Below are 22,302 nucleotides of genomic sequence, written 5' to 3'. Positions count from 1 at the left end.
GCAATCCCACTCCTGGGGATCTATCCAGAGAAAACCATGACTTGAAAAGACACATGTACCCCAATGTTCATTGTAGCACAATTAACCAAGACATGGAAGCAACCTAAACGTCCATTGACAGAGGAGTAGATAAAGATGTGGTACATATACACAACAGAGTACTACTCAGCCATAAAAAGGAATGAAATAATGGCATTTGCAGAAACATGGATAGAACTAGAAACTATCATGCTAAGTGAAATCAGACAGTGAGACACAAACATCACATGATATTACTTATATGTGGAATATAAAAAAATGATCAATGAACTTATTTGCAGACCAGAAACTGACTCACAGACTTTGAAAAATTTATGGTTACCAAAGAAGATAGGTTAAGGGGGGAGGGATGGGCTAGGGGTTTGGGATGGAAAAGTTATAAAATGGGGTTGTAATCGTTGTGCAACCATAAAAACAATAAAATTCATTGAGTTTGAAAAAAGCAGAAGAGTTCCTGTTGTGGCTCAGCAGGTAACGAACCTGACTGGCATCCATGAGGACACGGGGTTCGATCCCTGACCTCACTCAGTGGGTAGAGGATTCAGTGTTGCCATGAGCTGTGGTATAGGTCGAAGACGCAGCTCAGATCCCAAGTTGCTGTGGTGTAGGCCAGCGGCTACAGCTGCGATTCGACTCCCTAGCCTGGGAATCTCCATATGCCGAGGATGTAGCCCTAAAAAGACAAAAACAAAACAAAACAAAAAACAGCATGGTACTGGCACAAAAACAAACATATGGATCAATGGAGCAGAATAGAGAGCCCAGAAATAAATCCATACATCTATAACCAATTAATCTTTGACAAAGGAGGCAAGAATGGGGAAAAGATAGTCTCTTCAGCAAGTGGTGCTGGGAAAGTTGGACAGTTGCTTGTAAATCAATGAAGTTAGAACACACCCACACACCATACACAAAAATAAACCCCAAATGGCCTAAAAACTTAAATATAGGAGTTCCATGGTGGCCTAGTGGTTAAGGATCCGGCATTGTCACTGCTGTGGCTTGTGTTTGATCCCTGGCCTGGGAACTTTTGCATGTCTGGGTGTGCCCCCACACCCCCAAAAAGGAAGAAAGGATTAAAAAAAATGTAAATGTAAGACATGCCACCATAAAACTCTTAGAAAAGAACATAGGCAAAACATTCTCTGACACAAACTGTACCAAGGTTTTCTTAGGTCAGTCTCCCGAGGTGATAGAAATAAAAGCAAAAATAAATAAATAGGACCTAATCAAACTTATAAGCTTTTTTACAGCAAAGGAAACCATGAACAAAATGAAAAGACGACCTAGGGAACAGGAGAAAAATATTTCCAAATGATTCGACTAATAAGGGCTTAGTTTCCAAAATATATAAACAGCTCATACAACTCAACAATTAAAAAAAACCCAATCAGGAGTTCCCGTTGTGGCCCAGTGGTTAATGAGGTTGCAGGTTCGATCCCTGGCCTTGCTCAGTGGGTTAAGGATCCTGTGTTGCCGTGAGCTGTGGTGTAAGTAGCAGACGCGGCTCAGCTCCCACGTTGCTGTGGCTCTGGCATAGGCCAGTGGCTACAGCTCCGATTAGACCCCTAGCCTGGGAACCTCCATATGCCACGTGAAGCGGCCCTAGAAAAGGCAAAAAGACAAAAACAAACAAACAAAAAGAACACCAATTAAAAAAATGGACAGAAGACCTAAACAGACATTTCTCCAAAGAAGACATACAGGTGGACAACAGACACATGAAAAGATGTTCAATGTAGCTAATTATTAGAGAAATGTAGGTCCAAACTACAGTGAGGTACCACCTCACGCCAGTCAGAATAGCCATCATCAGAAAGTCTACAAATAACATATGCTGGAGAAGGTGTGGAAAAAAAGGAATCCTCCCACACTGTTGGTGAGAATGTACACTGGTACAGACAGTAAGGAAAATAGTATGGCACTCCTCAAAACACCAGAGTTGTGTTTTGCAACCCCCCGCCTGGTGCCACTCCGTGCTCCTGGCTCCCACTAAGCTAGCGCCCGCAGTCGTCTCCCTCCAGCCACCATCCTAATCATCTACTGGGACCTCATCAGCCATGATGAGATGTCCTTCAACATCTACAAGATCAGGGAGATCGCAGACGGGCTGTGTCTGGAGATGGAGGGGAAGATGGTGAGTTGGACAGAGGGGTAACATTGATGACTCGCTCATCGGTGGAAATGCTTCCGCTGAAGGGCCTGAGGGCAAAGGTACCGAAAGCACAGTAATCACTGGTGTCGATATTGTTATGAACCATCACCTGCAGGAAACCAGCTTCACAAAGAAAGCCTACAAGAAGTACATTAAAGCTTACATGAAGTCAATCAAAGGGAAACCTAAAGAACAGAGACCAGAAAGAGTAAAACCTTTTATGACAGGAGCTACAGAACAAATCCAGCACATCCTTGCTAATTTCAAAAACTATCAGTTATTGGATGGATCCAGAGGGCATGGTGGCTCTGCTGGACTTCGGTGAGGAGAGTGTGACCCCATATATGATTTTAAGGATGGCTTGGAAATGGAAAAATGTTAACAAATTTGGCTGTCACTTCAGATCTATCACCTGTCGTCATAACTGGCTGGCTGCTGCTTTTCATCCACAAAACACCAGGACTTAGACAAATGGGACTGATAGCATCTAGAGTTCATTATTTTGACATAGATTTTTTTTGGGGGGGGGGAGCAGAGGCATTGTTTTTTGGGGGAAAAAAAACATGTCATGTAGGTTGTCTAAAAATAAAATGAATTTAAACTAATTTGAGAATGTTTCTTAGTTTAATATGTAATATCTAAATCATGCTGTGTAGCCTTCCTGGAGAAGCTAGCACCTGGTTGTAGACCACAACTAGAAAGTGTAAGACCATCTTCAAGAAACTTCTGCAGTTGAAAACCACTTCTCGGAGTTGGAATATAAATAAGAATCAAAAGTAACTAAGTTGAGGGGAGTTCCTGTCGTGGTGCAGTGGTTAACAAATCTGACTAGGAACCATGAGGTTGCGAGTTCGGTCCCTGCCCTTGCTCAGTGGGTTAACGATCCGGCGTTGCCGTGAGCTGTGGTGTAGGTTGCAGATGCGGCTCGGATCCCGCGTTGCTGTGTGGCTCTGGCGTAGGCCGGTGGCTACAGCTCCGATTCAACCCTTAGCCTGGGAACCTCCATATGCCGAGGGAGTGGCCCAAGAAATAGCAACAACAACAACAACAACAACAAAGACAAAAAGACAAAAAAAAAAAAAAAAGAAATGGCAAAAAGACAAAAAAAAAAAAAAAAGTAACCAAATTGAAGGGAAAGACCATACTCAGCAGTCCCAACACCAGAGTTAGATTCCTTATACTTTCATTACCTACAAATGGAAGTAGTTAACAGAAGAGATTAACCAAAAGAAGAAAAAGACTAATATAGTTGCAAAAAAAAAAAAAAAAAAAAAAAGAGTTGCCATATGATTCCCCAATCCCAATCCTAGGCATATATTCAGAGAAAACTGTAATTTGAAAAGATACATGCGTACCAATGTTCATAGTAGCATTTATAATAGCCAAACATGGAAACAACCTAAATGCCCATCAACAGATGACACAGATTAAGAAGATGTGGTACATATATACTATGGGATACTACTCAGCCATTATAAAGACTAAAACTCTGCCACTTGCAACAGCAAGGATGGACCTGGAGGTTATCATACTAAGTGAAGTTAGAAGAGAAAGAAAAATACCGTATCACTTATATATGAAATCATGACACAAATCAACTTATCTATAAAACAGAAACAGATTCACAGACATAGAAAATAGACTTGTGGTTGCCAAAGGTGAGGAAGGGGATACGGGAGGGATGGATTTGGAGTTTGGGATTAGTAGATGTAAGCTATTACATATAGAATGGATCAACAACAAAGTCCTACTGTACAGCACAGGGAACCACACTCAATATGCCATAACAAACCACAACTGAAAAGAATATTTAAAAACACTTTATGGAGGAAGTCCCACTGTGGCACAATGGGTTATGGGTCTGGTGTTGACACAGCTGTGGCTCAGATTTGATCCTTGGCCCGGGAACTTCCATATGTTATGGGTGTGGCCATAAAAATAAATAAACTATGACAACGGAATCACTTTGCAGTACAGTAGAAATTAATACAACATTGTATCTACTTCAATAAAATAAATTTTTTTTTCTTTTCTTTTTTTTTTTTTTTTTATTATTTTCCCACTGTACAGCAAGGGGGTCAGGTCATCCTTAGATGTATACATTGCAGTTACAGTTTTTTCCCCCACCCTTTCTTCTGTTGCGACATGAGTATCTAGACATAGTTCTCAATGCTATTCAGCAGGATCTCCTTGTATATCTATTCTAGGTTGTGTCTGATATACTTCAATAAAATAAATTTTTAAAAAGATGTCTACTGAAAGGAAACACCTAAACACAATACGCACTATATTTTTGGGGTTTTTTTTTTTTGCTTTTTTACGGCCACACGCATGGCATATGGAGGTTCACAGGCTGGGGGTCTAACTGGAGCTATAGCTGCCGGCCTACACCACAGCCACAGCAACTCGGGATTTGAACTGAATGCTCAACTTACACCATAGCTCACGGCAATGCCAGATCCTTAACCCACTGAGCGAGGCCAAGGATCCTCCACCCCAAGTCTTCATGGATACTAGTCAGGTTTGTTTCCTCTGCGCCACGCAGGAACTCCCACAATACATCATATGAATCTCTGGAATAAAACATGGGATAAAATCTCTGAAATAGAATGGAGAGGAATACATCTACTCAAAGAAAAGTGGTCTTAAAAGACTGAATGATAGGTTACTTATCTCTGTGCACTTAACATTGGTATAACAACAAGTGGATCTAATGAGACGAAGTGATGTGTTTTTATCCCTATGAATGAAGTGTTTATGAACACAAATGCCTGTATCTGGAGTGTTACTAGAATACAAGCAATTGCACCTATTAAAACGAAAAATTCAGAGACAAAACTTAATGAAACATTTTTCCCCTATGAATGCATTGCTGGCAGATCAGAAATAAGCATCTGCTGAAACAAACTGCCATAAGCAACACTGAATGATGTTTTGTATCTCTATGAACGGAGTTTTGATAAACCAAAATGAATACATCTACTTAAATAAGAATGGTTTACACAAAATCTAAGTTTACTTGGGAAAACTATGTTAAAAAAAAAAACTGAATCAGTGAGTTCCCACTGTGGCTCAGATGGTTAAGAACCTGACATACTATCTGTGAGGATTGGGTTCGATCTCCAGCCTAGCTCAATGGCGTAAGGATCTGATGTTGCTGCAAGCTGTGGCACAGGCTGCAGATGCAGCTTGGATCTGGTGTTGCTGTGGTGTAGGCCAGCAGCTGCAGCTCTGATTTGACCCCTAGTCTGGGAACTTCCATATGCAGCAAGTGTGGTCATAAAAAAGAAAAACAAACTGAATTAGGCAGTTCTCTTGTGGAGCAGCAGGTTAAGGATCCAGTGCTGCCACATCTGCGGCACATGCCACAACTGCACAGGTTTGATCCCTGGCCTAGGAACTTCCATATGCTGCAGGAGCAGCCAAAAAAAGAAAAAAATTTTGAATTATAGGAGTTCCATGATGGCTCAGCAGGTTAAGGTCCAGTGTTGTCACTACTGTTACTCAGGCTGCTGTCACGGTGTGGGTTTAATCCCTGTCCTGGGAACTTCCGCATGCCCCAGGTATGGCCAAAAAATTGTTCTTAATTGAATTGTTATGCATCTCTATGAAAAGAGTGTAGAAAAATATCTTCAATGAAAGGATAAAGCAAAACATAAAAGTGCATGCTATTATCTATGGATGGAGTGTTCCAAAACAAAAAATTTATCACTATCTTAAATGAAAGAAGTAAATACAAAACTGACAGATTTTTGGTTCCCTTAAATACCCATCCCTGGGTCCTGTTAGAAGCCAGACCCCCTGGCACAGCTCACCTCAGAGATAAGAGTCAGTTAAGTGATAAGCCCAGGGACTGCCTGGGTACATTCACAGCACTCGAGCCCTCCGGGCAGTCAAAACACCACCCGTGGTGCTTTCTTGTAACATGCCATCAGGAAACCACCTACACACACAGGCGCCGTCACATCCTGTCACATGGCCCCTTCAGGGGATCAAATTGCCAGTTCAGAGATCATCTGGTCAAAGTCATGTCTGTCTGGCTAGGATCAAAGCACTGAACTAAAGCTCTCTCCAGGTCAGTCCCATTCTGTAAGTGCAACCTCCCATCCACTATCCCACATCCTGCATCCCTGCCCCTCATCAACACGAACTCGCCCTACCCAGAGGACTATATGTTCCATGAAATCAGTCAGACACAGAAAAGGCAAATACTGCTAACGATCTACTTGATATGGAATCTAGAAAAATTAAATTCAGAATTCCCTGGCAGCTTACTGGTTAAGGATTCATCATTGTCACTGCTGTGACTCAGGTTTGATCCCTGGCCTGGGGAACTTTTGCATACCATGGGGATGGCCAAAAAAACCCCAAAAAGTTAAATTCACAGAAACAGAGAGTAGGGTGGTGGTTGAGGGAAATGGGGAGATGTTGGTCAAAGGGCCCAAACTCAGTTACAGGATGTGAAGACCTAACATACAGCCTGGTGAGACTGTCATTAACAATAATGTATTATATCCCTGAAATCTGCTAAGACAGTGGGTCTCAAATGTTCTCATCAGACACACACAATGGTAACCATGTGAGGTTGATAGGGATAGAGCAGGATAATTAAATAGTTGAGAAATCCCAATAGGGGATTAAAGATAGAAAGGGAATTTTAAGAATTTGGGAGACCTTTGTAAGCTAATGACCACTCAAGAAAAGAATCCAGTAACCTAGCAACAATCTGCACTACCTTAAAGGAGGATCAGATGCATTCGAGTGCCAGGCACACCCAAGCCCACACATCCCGATAGTTAAAGCACAAGACAATAGATGTGGGGTCTGCATCTTCTTATGCAAAGTCAGGGAGTTAGCGGTCCTCGAAGAGCAGCATTTCTGCATGTAGCCAAGATAGGAATACAGGGGAAAGGGGAAAGAAACTCCATGGTAGGGGACCTTACAGAGAAACTTGAGGTGAATTACCTTATTTTAGTGTACCACACTTGGCGTACATGCGATTTAATAGCTATGATGGTCCTGGTTAGGCCATATAGGGTTAAAGAAGGAACTGATGAGGTAAGTCTTAATATCTACCCAAGAATGCTCACTCGCCATTGTTCCTTTGATTGTAAAAATGTAGCCCTCTTTGATCTCGGGGGGCGGGGGGGGGAACCTGTGGTTCTCACAAGCATCCGATGCTAATAAGCCTACTCTGCCTGCCACGTTGCCTCATGCTGAATTCTTTCCACACTGAAACTAGAGAACCTGAGCTTCAGTAAGTCCAGCCACCAGGTGAGTGGTTTCACTTAAAAGACAGGGGTTTGAGTTCCCTCCTTAGTCAGGGATCTTGGGTTCAAGTCCCAATCTGAGGGGTGGCTGAGGTCGAGTCCTATCTGAGAAGGACTTCAGTGATGGCCATGTTAATCAGCTTCACTGCGGTAAACATTTCACAATATATACAATATACATCAAAATATCACATGGTGCACCTTACAAATACAAATATATATAGTTTGTATTTGTCATACGTATACCTCTATAAAGCTGGGGCACGGACAAAGAAATACAATGCTGATGTGCCCCGACCCTTTCCAGACAACCTGCTCTCCTATCCTGTTCCTGGCACCACGCTCTCTACTCTTCCTGCTGAAATGTGCAAATCTCACATAAAGTCCAACAGCTGACTCTTCTCTCAATCTCACCCGATTCTCAGTGCTATTCTTAGCTAACTAAGCGTTAGGAATACAGCATGCATGAACCCTGCCCAGAGGGGCCTGCGTTTTTTAAAAGGTACTTTTTAACCCAAATAAATCTTTAATTCAAGGGTGAGTTGTGTTTTTGAGTGTTTCTGTTTGCATGACAGTCCTCACAGAGGACAGCAATACTAGGACTCCCTTCTATGAAGTGGCCTAAAGGAGCTTCCTGGAGTTTCCAGTGTGGTTCAACGGGTTATGAACCTGACTAGTATCCAGGAGGACACAGGTTTGATCCCTGGTCTGCTCAGTGGGTTAAGGATCCGATACTGCTGTGGCTGTGCTGTAGGCTGGCAGCTGCAGCTCTGATTCAGCCCTTAGCCTGTAAAAAGAAAAGAAAAAAATTTAAAAAAGGAATGGCTTCCTTTTTGCTTCCCTAGCTTCCTCACTGAATCCCCAGACACTATTATGGGTCGATTTATCTTGGGAAGTTTATTAAAAACACAGAATTGGAGTTCCCATTGTGGCGCAGCAGAAACAAATCCAACTAGGAACTATGAGGTTACAGGTTCGATCCCCTGGCCTCAGTCAGTGGGGTAAGGATCCAGCATTGCTGTGAGCTGTGGTGTAGGTCACAGACGTGGCTCGGATCTGGTGTTGCTGTGGCTGTGGTGTAGGTTGGCAGCTGCAGCTCCAATGAGACCCCTAGCCTGGAAACTTCCATATGCCGCAGGTGCAGCTCTAAAAAAAAGCAAAACAAACAAACACACAAACCACAGAATCCAGGGCCCTAGTCAGAATCTTACTTGTGTAAAAGTCAGAGAAGGGTCCTTATAATTGCCAGGAAGGCCCCGCGCATCCAGCCTCCTGTTACTGCTGAGCTCTCTCATCATTTGTCACATGGCTCCCTCTGCTCCAGCTAAACTGGCCTGTCCTCATGTTCCCTGAATGCATCCTGCATGTTCTGGCCTCAGGGAAGGGCCTTTGCACTTGCTGTTCTCTCTGCCTGGCACACTTGTTCCCACAGCTCCCTCCCTCACCCTCTGTGGGCTTTGCTCAATGACACCCTCTCGGGGAGATCTTCTCAAGTTCTGCACCCAATTCCAGTGGGTGCAGTGTTCCCCACCACCAAGCAACTCCCCAGACACCAGCTGGGTGCTCTACAATTTGACTGACAACTAACCCTATTGCTACCAAGCCAGGTTCAATTTCCCCATGTGCAGCCAGCCAACTGCTAAGATGCTGAGGTTTGCAGCAGAGAAAGACTTTACTCACAAGGCAGCCAAGTGAGGAGCCGGCAGAACACGCCTCAGACCTGCCTCCTTAAAGGCGAGGTGTTTGGGTGTATATGGGATAAAGACGCAGGGTGGCCTTAGCCATGGGGAAGGGTGACGGGACACAGGGGGAAAAGGTGAGGTAATCAGTGTCCCGAAAAGGCCTATGAGTCACGTGTTTCTTCCTGAGACACGTGTTCAAAAGTGGAGGCATTAGCATGATCTGAGGGTGGAGTTTGCAGTCCTCTGATATCAAAAAGTCATTCATCCAACACCTGCCCACGCCCAGTTTTAGGCTCGGTGGTCCCAACCAGTCTCATCGAAAATGAGCAGAGCCCTGTAGGGCCACCCCACTCGCAGGCCCCTTCATGTGTTCTCACCTCCCAGCTTAAAAAAAAAAAAAAAAATTCAAACTTTTAGTTTCCCTGGCCTCTCAAGTTTCAGAAAACAGACTCAAGCAATTAATCATTTAAGAAGAGGCAAAAGCAGGAACTAAGAAAAGGCAGCTGAGCAAGGAAGGAGACAACAACTTAAGCAATAAGTAAAACTCAAGCATCAGGGTCATAAGGCCCCAGTTCTCCTCGAGAAAAACAGATAACAAGGTCTGACGCATATTCTTAAGTGTTTCTTACAGAAATCAGACTCCTACAAGGGGGAAACTGCTGACCCTAAACCTGTAGACCACTGACTAGTTGGAGCTGGAAAACTGATGAGAGATTCCTGACATACCACTACCCTCTACCAATCAGAAAACCGTCCGTGAGGAGCTCCCTGGTAGTCTGTTGGTCAGGGCTTAGCACTTTCACTGCTTTGGCCCAGGTTCAATCCCTGTTCTGCAAACCACTGCATGCCACAGCCAAAAAAAGAAAAGAAAATTATCTATGAACTGATCCCACACCCTGCAACCCTCACTCTGAACACTGTCTTTAAACACCTTTCCCTGGAGTTCTCCTTGTGGCTCAGCAGTAATGAACCTGACTAGTATCCATGAGGATGCGGGTTTGATCCCTGGCCTCACTCAGTGGGTTAAGAATCCGGCATTGCTGTGAGCTGCCAGCATAGGTTGCAGACATGGCTCTGATCCCATGTTACTATGGCTGTCATGTAGGCCCGCAGCTGCAGCTCCCATTTCACCTCTGGTCCAGGAACTTCCATATGCGGCAAGTGCAGCCCTAAAAAGAAAAAAAAAACAACAAAAAACTTTCCCTGAAAGCCACTGGGGAGTTTGGGTCTTTTTTTTTTCCCCAACACATCCATGGTGTGTGGAAATTTCTGAGCCACGGATCAAACCCGTGCCATAGCGCTACAGCTGTGACAATGCCAGATTCTCCATCTGCTTCACCACAAGGCAACTTCTGAGTTTGGGTCTTTTGAGCATGAGCTGCCTACTCTCCTTGTTCGGGGCCTGCTATACTTTCCTCCAGCACAACCCAGGGACAGTAGACTGACTTTACTGCATGTCAGGTGATTGGTGAGTTCAGTTCAGTAACATTAGCTGGCTTGAACTGGACAGAAGCTGACTTCAAGTCCCTGAACAAACTACTTAAGCCCCTGTTATTATAGCAACCCATATTCAGATGTGTTACCTCCAGCGGGTAGTTAAGGAGTCAAAAAATAATTAAGGTGGGCTTAAGAAACCAGGCAGGAGTTCCCGTTGTGGCACAGCGGAAACAAATCCCACTAGGAACCAAGAAGACTCAGGTTTGATCCCTGGCATCATTCAGTGGGTTAAGGATCCAGCATTGCCATGACCTGTGGTGTAGGTCACAGATGCAGCTCGGATCCTGCGTTGCTGTGGCTCTGGTGTAGGCCAGCAGCTGCAGCTCCAATTAAACCCCTAGCCTAGGAACCTCCCAGGTACAAAAGCCCTCTACGTCCCCCCGCTGTTTGTAGAAAAAGACTTTATGAACCCTCCTAGGCCATCTCTGAGTCCAAAGAGCTGCCTCTAGCAGTTGCTATTTGGGGAAGTAAGGGAATGCAGAAACAAAGGAAAAGCAGTTAAGTAAAAGAAGTAAGAACAGCAATGAGATGCTGCTGCATAGCACAGGAAACTGTATCTAGTCACTTGAGATGGAACATGACGGAGGATAATGTGAGAAAAACAATGCGTGTGTGTGTGTATGATTTTATACAGCAGAAATTGACAGAACATTTCAAATCAACTATAATTTAAAAAAACTGAAAAAAAAAAAAAGATAGCTTAAGCAATATTCAGTCCTAGCTCCTTCTCAAGGGATATACATAACAATCTGATACAAATTTTCGGCTGTCACACAGAAAATAAGACCTTGACCCAGGTGGAGGACAATAACTACAAACTGACTACAACACAAGCACAGAGACCCAGCAGGTGGTTAAGATTCCTGAAAACATCTCCTTGTTAACTTACCACCCACCAATCAAAAGAGAGTCACACACCCTGCAGCCCTCACCCCCGATTCTGCATATAAAACCTTTCCCTTTTGGGAAAGGTTTTTTGAACCACTGGGGAGTTCCGGGTGTGGGGGCACAAGCCATCCATTCTCCTTGCTTGGCCCTACAATAAATCTTTCTGTACTCCAAACTTTCAACATTTCAGTTTATTTAGCCTGACTGTACATCAGGAACGCAAAGTCTAATGGAATAGCGCCCTGTGGGGCTCCTGGGCACACAAGCCTTTCTGTGTCCTCCATTTCTCGTTTTTAGGGAATAAGCCTCAGCCTCCATGACCTTCCTGAGTTCCAAAGGTCAGTAGCTAATCAGGGAAGGGAGAGGAGCGGTGGAGAGACTATAGTGCAGCCTTGGGGCAGGGTCCTGGTTCCTCCTCAAGGAATATACCTAACGGTATCTTTGAGCCTTTCTGCAGAACTAAAACCCCCAACAGATGGAAGAACTACTTGATGGAGCAGTTTTCATTCTGGGAAAGAGGACCACCAGAATCAGTCCTGGGGGTCACTAAACACCAACTTTGAAAGACAAAGCAAGTTCACCTCTATCCTGATCCTTATCTATGGCCCTATTTTCCACTCCCCAACCTATAAAACCATCTCCTAATTCCTTCCAAGGGGGGCACAGTCTTTAGGGCATTAGCCGGCTGTGGCCTCCTTTGCCTGGCAAAGCAATAAAGCCATCTTTTTTTCCTTCACCCAAAACTCCCGTCTCTGTGTTTCATGTGGGCACCAGCAGACGGGGGCCGAGGTTCAGCAACAAAAGCATGGAGGGGAGTTCCTGGCATGGCTCGATGGTTAACGAATCCGACTAGGAACCATGAGGTTGTGGGTTCGATCCCTGGCCTTGCTCAGTGGGTTAAGGATCCGGCGTTGCTGTGAGCTGTGGTGTAGGTTACAGACGCGGCTCGGATCCCACAGTTGCTGTGGCTCTGGCGTAGGCCGGCAGCTGCAGCTCCAATTCGACCCCTAGCCTGGGAACCTCCATATGCCGCGGGAGCGGCCCAAGAAATGGCAAAAAGACCAAAAAAAAAAAAAAGCATGGAGGGAGCCGAGGGGTTTTTGCTACTCCCTTACCTACTGTTCTGTAAGACAAACTTAAGAATTTCTGTTAGTCAAGAGTTTCTGTTAACTCTGTGGGGCAGGGTTTCACTGTCCACAGAGAGTTAGCAACAGATTCCATAAGTTAAGGACTCAGTCCTACAAGACTGCCATCCCTTACCCCCCCCACACACACACACTTCAGAGGGCCATCCTGAGTCCACATGGTCACCTTTGCTTCTGACCAACTGGCTAGAGAATGCAGGTTTCAACAATCTTCTCATATTTGATTAACTTGCTGGAGTGGCTCACAGAACTAAGAAAAACATGAGTTTTCATGGTGGGAAAAAAAAAAAAAAAAAAAGGAGTTCCTGTTGTGGCTCAGTGGTTAATGAACCTGACTAGCATCCATGAGGATGAGGGTTCAATCCCTGGCATCACTCAGTGAGTTAAGGATCTGGCGTTACTGTGAGCTGTGGTGCAGGTTGCAGACGTAGCTCAGATCCCACATTGCTGTGGCTGTGGCATAGGCCGGCAAGTAGGGCTCCGATTTGATCCCTAGCCTGGGAACCTCCATATGCTGCTAGTGCAGCCCTAAAAGGCAAAAAGACCAAAAAAAAAAAAAAACCCATGATTCAAAGAAGAAATTTCAAAAAAAATTTTTTTTAAAAATCAGAAAAATATTTTTGCTTGCTATGTGACCAGTTTATTATGGGAGGGTGTAACAGAGGAACAGCCAGAGGGAAAAGGTGCATAGGGCAAGGTGTAGGCAAAGGTCATGGAGCTTCCAAATCTCTGGTCATATGCAGCTGATTTAACCTCTGCCCACTTTCCTCTCCCCAGAAGTCAGGAGAGTGAAACCGGAAGTTCTAACCCTCTAATCACGGGGGGGGGGGGGGGGGTTCTCCTAGCAACCAGCCCCTTCCTCAGGTGTAGTCCAAACGTCACTTCATTAAACGTAACAAAAGACACCTGCATTGCTCTTGTGCCTTAGGAAACCCCAAGGATTTCAGCAGTAAAAACCAAGTACTGTTTATTATAACCACATCAACCTTCCCTGGTTGCTCTCTTAATACTTCCCAGATTGAGCATCCACTTTAGCATTCATCACTAATTTAGTTTTTATTTACTTTGATAACTGTCTAGCTCTTCTACTAGAATGTTAAGCTCCAGTCTGGCACTGTTGAAATAAAACTTTAGAGGTGCAGGAGTTCCCATTGTGGCTCAGTGGTAAGGAACCTGACTAGTATCCATGAGGATGCAGGTTCGATCCCTGGCCTTGCTTAGTGGGTTTAGGATCCAGCATTACTGTGAGCTGTGGTGTAGGTCAGCAGCTGCAGCTCCGATTCAACCCCTAGCCTGGAAACTTCCACATGCTGTGTGTGTGGCCCTGAAAAGACCAAAAAAAAAAAAAAAAAAAAAGCCACTATACTTCTAACTCTTACTCCTCCAGTGCACCCTTTACTATGGCGCTCCTAACTCCCTTTTCCCTTCTTTAAAAGAGCTCTCTTCTCCTTGCTCTCCTGGACTCGCACCTGGCTTGCCATGACTGCAGACCTGTTAATAGTGTTTCATTACTGATCCAGAATAAACCCTTTTGGGGGGCCATATTCAGTGCATGTGGAAGTTCCCAGGCCAGGGACTGAACCTAAGCCACAGTTGTGACCTGCACCACAGCTGTGGTAATGCCAGATCCTTAACCCGCTGGGCCACACAGGAACTTCACTAAATAAACCCATTTTTACTGGAGAAATAACTGGCAGCCTATATGTTTTAGGCCAACACAATAAACTGATAAGGCTAGAAAGAATACAAAATGCTCTATGCCAGGTGCTTTGCCTGTCTTCTCAGAAGAGCATCCTGAAACACCTATTACCAGAAAACGGAAACCCAGAGAGAAGTATTCTGTCCGAGATTTCAGGTTGAAATCCAGATTGGCTTCCCTCCAAACCCCATGGTCACCTAAGTCTTCCTCACATTTGATCCCTAGAGAGGAAGTCAGTCACACTTGTGGGTCACACACCAAAAGGCAACTAGAAATTTGGAGGCTTAAGTGTCTCATTCCCAAGGAGAACTGTCTCCCACTGGGATCTTCATCATACCTACTTACAAGCCCAGCTGTTTGAACCCCTTCCTTGCAGGAAGCATATTACCTGGACTTTGGGACAAAACTCAGAGGCAGGGCATGGGACAGGTTATGATTTCACTCTCCCAGGAGGGAAAAACCTGAGAATTTGGTCTACATTTGAAGCCAAAGAGAAGAGATGTTGATGCTGTTCCCTTCTCTCTCTTCTCCCATCAAAAACACACTGGGAAGTTTTTGCAGGAAGGAAGAAGACAAGGGCCCAGAGGTGAAAGCTTTCCTTCAATGTCCAGGGCTCCAAACCGACCTGTGTTATCTGAGGCAGGTTCCGATGGCCAATGGCACAATCACCAAATGTCAGTTGCCAACTAGGGCAGTTCAGGTCACAGCCTCCTGCGACGGTTCTTGCTTATCCCAAACTTGTGAGGGTCCAGGCTCCATACTAAACCTCCCACGTACACTACGTCTTATGTGAAGAATGTCACTGTCATCACCCCCATTTTACAGATGAGCATATGTTTAACGGAGCAGAACAGAGCCCTCTTCCTTCTCCACACGTCCTCCACCTGCCTCTTCTCCACAGAAAAACTTTAGCCTCCTGGGCCTTCCTCGAATTCCAAAGAGTCAATTTCAATCAGAGAAGTGAGAAAAATGCAAAAAGAAAGGAAAAGTGTCAAAAAGACAAGGTAATGATTGTTTAGGCATTAAAGTCAAAGACCTTTAGTTCTTCCTCAAAGGTTATATACCATACTTCAAGTCATGTCCTTTGAGCTATTTTGCAAATACTGAAACCCCCACCAGGTGGGAGAAATTAATTAATTGTACGCTGCCCACGAGCAGGTAGACCCCAAGCTGATTGTAACCAGAAGGTTGATGATGCTACCAATTACCTCACCACCAACCAATCAGAAGAATGTCTCGCCAGCTGATAGCCCCCCCTCCCTCACTCTGTCTTTAAAAGCCTTTCCCTGAAACTCTTTGGGAAGTTTGAGCCTTTTGGACATTAGCTACCTGGGTTCTTGAGTGGTGCCAGCACTTTCAGTCACCACAACCAGGTGTCAGTAGCCTGGCTTTATGGAGGGGAGGTGGGAGCCAGCATCAGGACCCAATTTTTGTTCCTAATTTGCCCAAACAATTATCACTTGGTTACAAATGACTGACACCTGTTCCCCTATAATGCTGCGACAAACTACATTTTATGATCATTTTGGCTGGAGTCAGGGAAAACCTCTGCATACTAGACAGTACTGGTGCTCAGTTCTCTGACCAAGGGACAAATACGTGGAGCCAGACACTGGAAGACATGAGGAGGTGGAACCATCCCACCAGGAAGAATTACATGGAAGTAACTCCCCCATTGTGACACAGAGCTAAGATTAAAACTCACGTTCATGCTGGCTTCAGAGTTTATGCCCAGGGGTGGGGGACGCGGTCTGGGTAACCCATGCTGAGCAGTCAGGAGGTCCAGGCCTCCTCCTGGTCCAGCTTTTGGGGAGGCTGTTTCCCCGCCCCTCAGCCGCGCGCACACCACGGTCTGCAAGAGGCGAGCGAGCGCATGCGCAGAGTTGCATTAGGGATCCCGTTCCCTGCGGCCAGCAGCTGACAGCTAAAGCACTCAGCTGCTGCGCGCATCCGCGAACGGCTGCATTGATGAGAGCCCGCAGCAGCAACAGCCACTCTCCATCAGCTCCAGTCCGGCGACTAGGAGCGCGTGTGGCTGCGGCCAAATCCCTCAAAGAGCCACCCAAGTCAGCGCCGCACTCGCCTCGGCACCGAGGCGCCACTGTACGTCCCAGCACTTCCGGGGAATTCCCCGCACCGCCCACGTAGGCCGGAAGGGCCTAAAATACCCAAGCCAGCTAGGGACGGAAGTGGCTACGCAGGGCGCCGCCATGACAGGCCCCGGACCTGAGGAGAGGCAGGGCGCCGCCATGACAGATTGGGCCTAAAGGGAGCGGGCCTGCTAGTCCGCTCTGCAACCGGAAAAATCGAAATAAGGAGGGCTTAGCTGGGCGCCGCCATGACAACCTGATACCGGAAAAGGCGGAGCGCTCCTTCCCCATTGATCCTCCTTCGGCCTCGGCCTCAAGATGTGAGTAGCGGGAGCGCCTACCCTGTACCTGCCCCCGCACTCCTTCTCTTTCCCCAGTGATCTGGACTTAGGCCAAGATTCCGGGAAGAATTGGCTTCTCTGTTCCCGGGTCCGAGCCTCGTGATTCAGCGCATTCCCTTGCGAGCTCCAGTTCTCGTGTTCAAGCCTCGCCCTCTGAGCGTTTAGGTTCCACCCCTTCTTTGGGTGCTAACGAAGGACTTTTAGATCCAGTCTCTCTGTGCTCAAGTTTTGCCCCGAAAACCCTGGGTCTTGTCCTCACCCTGCAACCCTACGATTCCAGACTTGTCTCAGGGCCTCCAGGACTCCCAGATCCGTCCTTAGAGCTCCAAGTTCCTCTCCTTGGCTCATCTAACTTTACCATTTGAACCTTCCAAATCTGTCCTTTGCCTCAGACCTCACCTATAAGGCCCACAGACTTGTTCCTAGATGCCTCTGATCTCACTCTGGATTTTCAGATCTTGTCTCCCCAATTTGAAGAGCTTATTTGTGGGACACTTAAGATTTACCCTAGACCCCCAAACCGCCCCAGGGCCTCAAGTCTCACTTTTCAGTACCCAATCCTCTGGCCCCATTTCGAAGACAGTCTGGTCAAGAGACCCTTCCCCAGGACCTAAGACCTCACCCCTTGCACCTCTAAACCTCACTTTTAGGGCTTTCAAACTCATTTAGGGCTTCCAGGTTCTCTCCAGGAACTCTAGGTGTTAATTCTAAGGCCCTACGAGCTTTTCTGCATGATCCCCAGGTAGAAACTAGAGAATGCTAGAACTCTAAAACCTGCCGTCCAGGACCTTCAAAGTCTGCTTCAGAATAATCAGACCTTTTTTTTCAGAACTTCCACTATCTCCCCTGAAGCTCTGAGCCTACTCCACAACCTCCAAGGCTCATGCCTTACCTCTCTAGCTCCTTGGCCCTATCCCAGGATCCTTCAGGCTCTCAGATTTGTCCAAGATGCCAGTCCCACCCTAGACTCAGATCAGAACTCCATCTCTTGCCTGCTGCCTGCAGTTACCCTCAGTCTGTCCTGTCTCACAGGCAAGCGGCCCTGGAGGTCACTGCCCGCTACTGCAGCCGAGAGCTGGAGCAGTATGGCCAGTGTGTGGCAGCCAAGCCTGAGTCATGGCAACGGGACTGTCATCACCTTAAGATGAGCATCTCTCAGTGCACGTCCTCCCAGTGAGTGTGGGCAAGTACAGGGCAGTGGGGGGTGGGTGGACATCGGAGTGGAAGTCTCTCTGAGCCTGAAATGCCCTGCCCTCGCAGCCCAATCATCCGTCAGATCCGCCAGGCCTGTGCAGAGCCTTTTGAGGCCTTTGAGGAGTGTCTCCGGCAGAATGAGGCAGCCGTGAGCAACTGCGCAGAGCATGTACGCCGCTTCTTGCAGTGTGCTGAACAGGTGCAGCCGACACACTCGCCCTCAACCACGCAGGTAAGTTAGGGGCTTGGCAGTTCATCCCACTCCTTTAGCCTCTGGTCACTCAGAGTAAAAATCTTGGAGGCATCCTTAGCTTCACACACACCTTCCCCATGCATCCCGAATCCAGAACATCAGACCATGGTCCCCTGTTGCCCCATCCACAGCCCCTGCTTTAGTCCAGCCATCTCCCCCACCCCTCCACTGCCAGGACACCTGCTCCAGGCTTCTTCCTGGTCTCCCTGAATCCTCTCTTACCATGCTGCCATGCAGTGGCCAGAGAGAGGGTTAAGGAACTGAAAACTGAAGTTCCCATCATGGCTTAGTGGAAGCGAATCCAACTGGGAACCATGAGGTTTCAGGTTTGATTCCTGGCCTCGATCAGTGGGTTAAGGATCTGGCGTTGCCGTGAGCTGTGGTGTAGGTTGCAGATGTGGCTTGGATCTTGCAGTGCTGTGGCTGTGGTGTAGGTTGGCAGCTACAGCTCTGATTTGACCCCTAGCCTGGGAACCTCCATATGCTGTGGATGCGGCCCTACAAAGCAAAAAAAAAAAAAAAAAAAAGGAACTGAAAACTAGTGTCATTACACCTTAATGAAAGCTCATGAATGGCTTCTCATCTACACTGAGCACAAAATCCCAGGTTGCTGCCAGGTTATCTGTGTTCTTCTTCAGGCAGAGCTCCTGCAGCTCCCTTACGTACTCCCCCTGTCTTCCTCATGGCCCCGGCAGCTGTTCGGACCCAGGGGGTGAGGATGGCCCAAAAAAGCCTTAATTCTTTTTTTATGTATGTAGTACAGAAACATATATATGGTATAGCTATGCTATTAAAATTTCATGGGTGGGAGTTCCCAACGTGGCTCAGTGGTTAACGAATCCTACTAGGAACCATGAGGTTGCGGGTTCGATCCCTGGCCTTGCTCAGTGGGTTAAGGATCCGGCGCTGCCATGAGCTGTGGTGTAGGTCGCAGACGTTCCTCAGATCCCGTGTTGCTGTGGCTCTGGCGTAGGCCAGCGGCTATAGCTCCGATTAGACCTCTAGCCTGGGAACCTACATATGCCGTGGGAGCAGCCCTAGGAAAGACAAAAAAAAAAAAAATTTTCATGAATGGGTGAAATTTTTTAAAAAATATCTGAAAAGGAGTTCCCATCATGGTGTAGCAGAAACGAATCTGCCTAAGAACCATGAGGTTGTGTGTTCGAGGCCAGGTTCAATCCCTGACCTCGCTCAGTAGGTTAAGGATCCAGCGCCGTGAGCTGTGGTGTAGGTCGCAGACATGGCTCAGATCTGGCATTACTGTGACTGTGGTGTAGGCCAGCAGCTGTAGCTCTGATTAGACCCCTAACCTGGGAACCTCCATATGCTGTGGGTGGGGCCCTAAAAAGGAAAAAAAAAATCATCTAAAAAGACTCCAGGGGTGGAAGGGCACAGTAATGGGAGAAAAAAAAATAAGAAAGTTTGAGAAACGCTGGTGTCTCCCACTGTCCTGTGAGCTCTAAAGGCAAAAGCCACTTCTTTCATCAGCTCCCTCTCACTTGTCCCTCTCAGTTCCCGGGGCCCCATCTCCTCTTGCACCAGAAGAGAAGCCTTCTCTTGGGCCTCCATGCTCTGTCTTTCCTCTTTCACTCCATTCTGTGTGAAGGTCCCAGAGTGAGCCCAGAGGAAATCTGATTGCGTGCTTCTTTACTTAAAAACCTTTTCATGGCTCTCATTTTGACCAGGCCAAGTCTAAACTCTGGCCCAGTTTCTAGGGTCCTGCAGGGTGTGGCCTCTGACCCTACCTCTCCCTACCTCCATCTCAAGTTCTGTGTTGCAGTTACTCTGCTGCAGGTCTCTCCTGCTGCCGGGCACTTATCTCACTATTTCCCTCTGCCTAGACTGCCCTTCCTGCTCTATCTGGCTAATTCCTATTCCAGCTTAGATGTTCCCTCCCTTAGAAAACGTCCCCTCATGGCCCATCTCCATCCTCCCGAGGTCCCTGAGCTCCCTCCATTATGGCTTCTATTTCATTGCCTTATAACTGATTGCTTCCCATCGCCTGCTTCAGAGGACTTTTTGGCTGAAGACTAGGGAGATAGCCTTCCAGCAGATCTTGTAGTCATCGAGTTTTTGGTTTTTTTTGGCCACACCTGCAGCATGAAGAAGTTCCCAGGTCAGGGATCGAACCCGAACCACAGCAGTGACCCAGCCATTGCAGTGACAATGCCAGATCTTTAGGTACTGTGCCACAAGAGAACTCCAGTTTGTTTGTTTGTGTGGTGTTTTTTTTTTTTTTTTTTTTTAAATAAGGGATAAGTGAAAGCTTCAGGTCCCAAGAGTAGGCACCAGTGAGACAGACTTTTAATTCTGTTCAGAAAATATTCAGTAATAGAGTTCCTTAGTGGCCTAACAGTAAAGGATCTGGCATTGTCTTCTGTAACTTGGGTCACTAGTGTGGGTTCAACACCTGGCCTGGGAACTTCCGCCTGCTGCAGGCATGGCCAAAAGAAAAGAAAAAAAAAAAAACAAAAATAAAAACAAAGTATTCAGTAATGACTACATACTGATCATATTAGCTAATTAAACATATGTTGGTGACGTTTTTTCTTTTAAGTTTTTTGAGTATCTGCACAAAGACCCCACCTTCCTATCTTAGGGCCAGTTCCTTCCCTCCCTGGATGAGCAGCCAAGCCTCTCCCTGGTCTTCCGGTGGCCACCCCTGCCCTCCCTCCAAATCTGCTCTCCTCTGGTGGACAAAGGAGCTTTTATTTTTTATATATGTGTGTGTGTGTTTTGTTTTTTTTGTTTTTTGTTTTTTTGTCTTTTTGCCTTTTCTAGGGCTGCTCCCACGGCATATGGAGGTTCCCAGGCAAGGGGTCTAATTGGAGCTGTAGCCACCGGCCTACGCCAGAGCCACAGCAATGTGGGATCCGAGCCACATCTGCAACCTACACCACAGCTCACAGCAACTCCGGATCCTTAACCCACTGAGCAAGGCCAGGGACCAAACCCTCAACCTCATGGTTCCTAGTCGGATTTGTTAACCACTGTGCCACAGTGGGAACTCCCAAAGGAGCTTTTAAAAACAGAAATTGGGTCACATCTGTCCCCTTTAAAGCCTTGTGGTTCTCCAGCGTGCTCCAAGTAATTACCATCACACCCAGCTTCTCCTCCCTGTCCTCTCCTTCCTGTAATAGCGTCCCATTTGCAGCTTTTCCTCTCTGATGGGGGGCTGTGAGATTCAGGCCTCCTCTACTCTCCAGTCCCCAGGATAGCAAACATCCAGTCTCATCTCGTAAAATATGACATAAAGACAGCTCCCATTAATGCAGCTACCAGCATAAAGCGCTCCTTGGACCTCTGCCTCCATACCCCTCTGCCCTTTACCCTGATGTCGTTTTCTTTGAAGGATATATCAGCTGACCCATTTTTTGTTCATCTGTTGTCTGTCCCTCCCTAGAGTCAGAGACTTGTGCCTGCTGCATCCATGCCTGGGGCCCTCGTACTGTAACAGTGCCTGGCGCACAGCAGGTGCTCTAAATCCAGCAGACCGGTGCCTTCCCTGCTGCCACTGACAATTCACTACACCCAAGGGTTCATAGGGCAGGTGGCTGGGGTCATCACCTTCCCTCCAGACTGATCTCTGCAAGAGCAGCCTTTGCTGTGTCTGCATAATCTCTGGAGCAATGGTCCCAGGCCAGGCACAGAAGAGGTGCTAGTAGGTGTTGCTATGCTTTTTCTTCCCCCCACAGGCACAGCCGTTTCCTGCCTCCTAAGGACCATCGGGACCATGGGTAAACTGGACGTGAGGGACTGGCCACTTGATACCCCCTCCTCTGAAGACTTGTCAGTTGGAGTCCTGAGGGCCCTGCGCGTGGACATGGCTTCCCTGGACATTAAGACTCAATAAATAAAGACTGCATACCACGCTTCGATTCCTGCCTTCAGCACCTGAGGGGCCCCAGGAGAGCTGGCTGGGCACAAACCCTGATACCTGTTCTCCAGCTTCACCTTGTGTACCAAGGAAGGGCCTGGGGCAGAGGGCCAGGTGCTCCGACTCTTCACCAGGGTCAGAATGATCCCTCTTCTTGTTAGTTCCTCCAACA

At 46.8% G+C, this 22,302-nt stretch overlaps 1 protein-coding gene, 1 long non-coding RNA gene and 1 pseudogene across 4 annotated transcripts in view; 2 read left to right on the top strand and 1 right to left on the bottom strand.

Annotated features, from left to right (window-relative positions):
• Nucleotides 1-16,496, bottom strand: part of LOC110259964 (uncharacterized) — a 36,210-nt gene extending 19,714 nt beyond the window's left edge. For 2 of the 3 annotated variants that reach the window (XR_014841188.1, XR_014841187.1), the window contains exon 1: nucleotides 16,081-16,496. This is a non-coding gene — a long non-coding RNA (uncharacterized LOC110259964). Of the gene's footprint in view, nucleotides 1-4,629; nucleotides 4,768-7,159; nucleotides 8,252-16,080 lie in introns of all 3 variants that reach the window. The other variant, XR_002342486.2, reaches the window with a different exon arrangement.
• LOC110259963 (translationally-controlled tumor protein-like) lies at nucleotides 1,925-2,581 on the top strand (annotated as a pseudogene).
• A 250-nt stretch (nucleotides 16,497-16,746) lies between the features above and the next one.
• On the top strand, nucleotides 16,747-22,123 carry CHCHD5 (coiled-coil-helix-coiled-coil-helix domain containing 5). Its single transcript, XM_021087024.2, has 4 exons — nucleotides 16,747-16,785; nucleotides 17,839-17,979; nucleotides 18,067-18,232; nucleotides 21,949-22,123. Coding segments are annotated over exons 1-4 (333 nt in total). The 5' UTR covers nucleotides 16,747-16,783; the 3' UTR covers nucleotides 21,973-22,123.
• Nucleotides 22,124-22,302: the final 179 nt, after the last annotated feature.

The sequence above is a fragment of the Sus scrofa genome, chromosome 3, assembly GCF_054392235.1.
Source record: "Sus scrofa isolate SSC_HxYL_T2T_F1_AM1 chromosome 3, Sscrofa_HxYL_maternal_Yorkshire_Landrace_v2.0, whole genome shotgun sequence".
In the NCBI taxonomy this organism is placed as follows: domain Eukaryota; kingdom Metazoa; phylum Chordata; class Mammalia; order Artiodactyla; family Suidae; genus Sus; species Sus scrofa.
The sequence above is the reverse complement of the archived record's forward strand: the minus strand, read 5'-3'. Positions and strand labels throughout refer to the sequence as shown.